The sequence below is a fragment of the Salvelinus sp. IW2-2015 genome, unplaced genomic scaffold (genome assembly GCF_002910315.2).
Source record: "Salvelinus sp. IW2-2015 unplaced genomic scaffold, ASM291031v2 Un_scaffold552, whole genome shotgun sequence".
Classification (NCBI taxonomy): Eukaryota; Metazoa; Chordata; class Actinopteri; order Salmoniformes; family Salmonidae; genus Salvelinus; species Salvelinus sp. IW2-2015.
The window spans coordinates 664199-670469 of NW_019942572.1; the positions used below are offsets into that span (position 1 = coordinate 664199).

At 39.8% G+C, this 6271-nt stretch overlaps 1 protein-coding gene across 1 annotated transcript in view; it reads right to left on the minus strand.

The window, feature by feature from the left end:
* Nucleotides 1–6271, minus strand: part of LOC112068522 (protocadherin-9-like) — a 192772-nt gene that overhangs the window by 98576 nt on the left and 87925 nt on the right. Inside the window, exon 3 of the mRNA XM_024135678.2 lies at nucleotides 439–637. Within this exon, the coding sequence (XP_023991446.2) occupies nucleotides 439–637 (199 nt within the window). The remainder of the gene's footprint in view (nucleotides 1–438; nucleotides 638–6271) is intronic.

A 6271-nucleotide genomic window follows, 5' to 3' on the forward strand; every position in this document is an offset into this window, starting at 1 on the left:
TATAGTTAACCCCTTATATAATGCTGATAGACTCCTCCTATAGTTAACCCCTTATATAATGCTGATTGAGACTCCTCCTATTGTTAATTATAGAAGATAAAACATGATTAAGTAGCATGGCTAGTTTATTGGCCAGACCAAGCTGCTCTTAGCCAAGGGTCAGGTCTTTCTTGAAACATATATATTTTGACCTCCTTCTTTAATGGACGGTAGGGAAAATTGACCATAACATTTTATATCCTTCTTGTTCAAGTACATAAAGATACAATAGCGTGCTCTTCCTATAAGATAAACCATGTGATGAAAATAGCAAAGGCCAGTTTATTACAGAGAGAAAGCTGTTTCCCTGGTCTTCAACGGTATTTTGAACTCAATGGGAAAAACCTGGTAAAATAAACAAAATGAAAGAAAGTAAATCCATGGGCAGTAGCCACTTACTGGACTCAGGGTCAGAGTTTCCGTCTCCCTCGGTGCGGCTGTTGGGCGAGGTCTGTTGGTAGTACTCTTCCTGGGGGAAGGCGAGGGGGAGAGGCTGAGTGGTGCTGGCAGTGCTGCTGGGCTCGTGGTCCCCTAGACCACTGTCGCTACAGCTCTCCTGAGAACCATCCGGAAGGTGGAACGTCACGCGGCGCTGAGTCTGATGGAAACACACCAAAACACAACGTTCATTGAACATCACATGCTTGGTCTTTTAACACCGCAGAACAATATGTTGTTTCATATGTTTTGGTATGGTGGACAATGCTGATGTGTTCAGCTGCAGGGGGAGCGAATTCAATCACCTTGGATACGGCATTTGGGGAAAATGTCAGACTAATTGGTTGTCTATTATGGGATTGTTCTTGCATGTCTAACAAGACAAGTCCCTATCATTGTCACGTCTTCTCTGACGAATATCGTATTACGTCAYGGCAGTCTAATTGATACAGTGGGCTTAGAACCTAAAATCAGCGGTCTTCTGAGATATAGCAGTCAAGGGTAATGCCATACTATTCAAAAATCTATGGTAATTACTTATAGTATGAGTCTTTCAATTGACAGTTACTGCCCATGATATGATTATAATAGATTAACCCTTTTGACGAGGCTGCGCCGTGTCCTCCTTTTCCCACCGGTCCAATTTAGATAAAGAGAAGGAGGGGTGGAAGAAGTGACTTTGATTAGAAAAAGGTCTGTCTGAGGATTGTACCAGTTTGTAGATCTCCTCTCCTCTCAAAGGGAGTAGCTCTTTGATTTCTCTGGAGAGTTACAGAAGTTCATGTGGTGACCTTTTTCAGGAGCAGACGGAGGCACTACAAAGGGAAACACTACATAGGGAGGTGCTAGCCGTTCTTCATGCTAGCCGTTCTTCATGAAAAGAGAACATAGATGAGTTACATTGTGAAACACAAAATAAAGGGTCATCCTATTTATTTATTWTTWTTTTTTTTTACCTCCAATACATTCTACACCTTTGACTGTAATCATATTTTAAAACGGAATGAACTTAAATTAAATGTTGTCAGGTTATTCTTTGCCAAGTAAAAAAAGAAAAATGCTTTAGCATAGAAGACAATTAACAGTGAAATAACTGACGTGCTATTACATGCAATTTTAATAAATGTGAGGAGGCTTTTGGTTACAATGGACAGTTTGGAAAAAAAGGGCGATTTCACAGTAAATATATTTTAATTTTATAACACGATGCTCAGTCTCACATTGCATCTCATGAGGAAAATTAAACACTGACAACTTGATTATATTGCCCTTATAATGTTATTGTGTTTCAGTTTGTATTCAATCTATTATTCAGACTAATTAGAACAAATGTTTCATTTGACAATATCATAGCCTCACCACAATAATCTCCATTTTCTCCATCTCTAGAGCGGCTATAGCAATACGAGATTTCTGAATTAAAAACCTCATTAACACACAGTTCTTTATGCTCACAGGGGGGTTGTCTGTGCCTCTTTGGGAAAGTACTTGCCCTCCACCACTGTGGTATAGAGATAAAGCCCTTGTTGTTCTTTGATAAGGCAGACAAGGGAGAAAAAAATAATGGGGGTAGAGGGAAAAAAATCTTGGCTCAAAGGAGGCCCCAGCGCTGCCAAAAACCAGAGATCCACAAACAGCTTACCAGTTCATTTAGGACTATCAGAGGGTTGACTAAACTAAATCCTTACAATTAAAACGCTGAAAGAATAACTGCTTTATGATGCCATTATATGAGCAACAAGGAAGAAAGAAAAGTATTCCCTTCATTAAATTGAGTGTATGTGTGTGTATTAGTGAGCATTGAAAAGACAGGTTTCCAGGACTACCACCAGTGTGTGGAGAGAATTCTCCTTTATACTTCACAGTCACTAAACAGCTCTAAGATCTGTTTTTGTTGTGCTAATCGCCTCAAGTAAATTACTTGTCAAGCTTGTCAGTCCATTACCCTTTCTTCCAAAAAACTGAAGCCAAAAGTATTCAATTGGCCTTAAGGTTAGGGGAAGGTTTGATAGGATCAATAAGAGAAGGGACTGTTTAGCAAGTCCTTCCGTTAGAGATAACATGGCCAGCAATTTATTCCACAAAGAAAGTCATTCACTTATATCAGACTTGGAATATCCTGTTTTTCTCAAATGTATTCAAGCTGTTGGCTTCACCTCCACAGCAATGTCGAGCTGTTGGCTTCACCTCCACAGCAATGTCGAGCTGTTGGCTTCACCTCCACAGCAATGTCGAGCTGTTGGCTTCACCTCCACAGCAATGTCGAGCTGTTGGCTTCACCTCCACAGCAATGTCGAGCTGTTGGCTTCACCTCCAGCAGATGTCGAGCTGTTGGCTTCACCTCCACAGCAATGTCGAGCTGTTGGCTTCACCTCCACAGCAATGTCAAGCTGTTGGCTTCACCTCCACAGCAATGTCAAGCTGTTGGCTACGCCTCACATCAATGTCAAGCTGTTGGCTTCACCTCCACAGCAATGTCAAGCTGTTGGCTACGCCTCCACATCAATGTCAAGCTGTTGGCTTCACCTCCACAGCAATGTCAAGCTGTTGGCTACGCCTCCACATCAATGTCAAGCTGTTGGCTTCACCTCCACAGCAATGTCAAGCTGTTGGCTACGCCTCCACATCAATGTCAACCTGTTGGCTTCACCTCCACAGCAATGTCAAGCTGTTGGCTACGCCTCCACATCAATGTCAACTGTTGGCTACGCCTCCAAAGCAACGTCAAGAAGTTGGCTACTCAAACACAGCAATGTCAAGCTGTTGACAACTCCACCACAGAAAGTATCTGTTGACTACTCCATCACAGTAATATGTTGACTACTCCACCACAGTAATATCTGTTGACTACTCCATCACAGTAATAGTTGTTGACTACTCCACCGCAGTAATGTCAAGTTTTTAGAGAAGGGAAGGTACAGAATTATAGTTACAGAGTTCTGGCAGCTCCATGAGAAGCCGTCTGCATCCTAAATCACAACTTATTCCCTATATAGTGCACTACTTTTGACCATGGCACATAGTGCTCTGTTCAAAAGAAGTGCACTATAGGGAATAGTAGGTAATTTGGGATGCAGTCGCCTACTTCCTCTCCACATGTTTGTAATTTATTTGAGTCTTTCTGCTCCGACAATGACAGCCAGGTTTGATTAAAACAAACAGCTGTCCTATATAATTAGGACATAATCATAGCATGGAGCGTTGTTTTCTCTGTCAGATGTTTATACAAAGTGAATTCAGGACTTAAGCAAAGGTGTAAAAATATAAATCAACCGAGTTTTAAATCTGCACAAAAAACTGTTTGAGAGAGGCTGAAGATAAGTCTATGTTTATTTTAACAATAGGCTTCGTGTGCTTTTCATGGTTGGTCTTTCTTCGTAAGTATTGTGTTGAGAGAAAAGATATGGTGTACGTATTGTTAAAGCATTACTACTTATTCTAAAGAACGTGCCAGACATCCAGAAATCAAACACAAGCTGGTGTAAGAGATATCAAGACCAAACACAGTGCCAGACAACACAGTGCCTTGAAAACTATGTGCATAGAGAGAGAGAAAACAAACAGGAGAAACAAGCCAAGTTCTTGAACGAGCCAGCCCTATACAAACTAAAGCCACTTTCTTGGTAGCGAACCAGACAATGTGCAGATGGACCTGGCTTCACGGTGGGGTGAGGGATTAGGAATCCCTTGAGGAGAGGAGTTACTGTAGATTAGCATATACTATACAGCACCTCAACCAGGGGCGGGGGGGGGAGACACAGCTCAATGAGTTACCTAGCTACCTTCTCCCGCCTATACACGTCTACATCCCAACATCACACATGAGAGACAGAGAGAGGGAAAGCATGTTGCATGGTAACAGCAGGCTGCCTTCCAATCCCTTTTGAATGATAAACAGGGTTCACTTCAGGAGTGGATGAGAGCATATATGAGTTGCTGTCTAAGATAAAGACCATCCTGGGATGCATCACCTAGACATGGACCAATAGCTATCTGCAAAAACAATGGCAATATATATATATACAGTGTGTTCAAAAAGTATTCATACCCCTAGACTTGTTCCACATTTTGTTGTATTACAGCCTGAATTCAAAATGGATTAAATAGTATTTTCTCACTAATCTACATACAATACCACCCAATGTCAAAGTGAAAATGTGTGTTTTTTTTTTTAAATGTTTGCAAATTCATTAAAAAAAATCTATAAAGAAATATCTAATTTACATAAGTATTCACACCCCTGAGTCGACACATGTTAGAACCAACTTTGGCAGCGATTACAGCTGTGAGTCTTTCTGGGTAAGTCTCTAAGAGTTTTACACACCTGGATTTTACAATATTTGCACATTATTATTAAAACAATTATTCAAGCTCTGTCAACCTGGTTGTTTCTTTGCTAGACAGCCATTTCCAAGTCTTGCCATACATTTTCAAGACGATTTAAGTGAAAACTGTAACTAGGCCACTCAGGAACATTCATTGTCATCTTGGTAAGCAACTCCAGTGTAGATTTGCTGTTGTGTTTTTAGTTATTGTCCTGCTGAAAGGTGCATTTGTCTCCCAGTGTCTGTTGGAAAGCAGACTGAACCACATTTTCCTCTAGGATTTTGCCTTTCCTAAAAAAAAATGTTTTATTCTGTACAGGCTTCGTTATTTTCACTCTGTCATTTAGGTTAGTATTGTGGAGTAACTACAATGTTGTTGATCCATCCTCAGTTTTCTCCTATCACAGCCATTAAACTCTGAAACTGTTTTAAGGTCACCATTGGCCTCATGGTGAAAATCCATGAGTGATGTTCTTCCTCTCTGGCAACTGAGTTAGGAAGGACACCTGTATCTTTATAGTAACCTTTTGTATTGATACACCATCCAAAGTGTAATMAATAACTTCACCACGGTCCGAAAGACTCATGTGAAGGCCAAATTACAGAGGAGAACCTCTTGATGCAATTAAATCCTTTAAGATTTGGGGAAAATCAAGGGCTGGATGGCAGTTGAGTTATAACAAACCTTTGTACGAGGACCGTTATTAGCATGTTTTAACCACTCCTAGAAAAATAGTAGATTAACAGATACTCAACAAGAAGGTCTGATTTCATTATTACTGAAACAGGATCCAAGTGGTAAATATAAAGATCCAGTCCATTTAAAAATGTGGAGTTCCCTTACACTTCAGTGTTGTGATAAAAAAAAAGATGCAACATGCATAGCACATAGAATTAAAAAGGTATTGTCGGATATTATTCATCGTAATCAGACAGTTTTTATTTTTTACATGAACGATACGTTGGAGATAATATAAGACAAGTACAGGAAACAATAGAACACTATGAAAAATATGGAAACCAGGTCTGGTATTCATAGCTGACTGTWATATTTCAATGTTGGAGAATCTCTTAATACTTATTCTCAGAAAATATTAAACTGTCAASATGAGGTTGTCCACTATCGGGCAAATCTATTTAATATGGCCATTGAAATGTCAGCAATTAAATCCAATCCAAACAATAATATCAACGGTGAGAAATACAGGGATTAAAAACAAACATGTCATTATTTGCTGATAATTAATGTTTTCTTTAAATCCACAATTTGGATCCCTCCACCGCCTCATAGAGGATCGAAGTACTTTTTCTAACCTCTCTCGATTAAAACCAAACTATGATCAGTTTACTATATTACGTATTGGATCACACAAAAATACAACCTTTGTGTTACCGTGTAGTTTACCAATAAAATGGTCTGACGGTGATGTGGACATACTCGGTATACATATCCCGAAAGAAAGAAATGA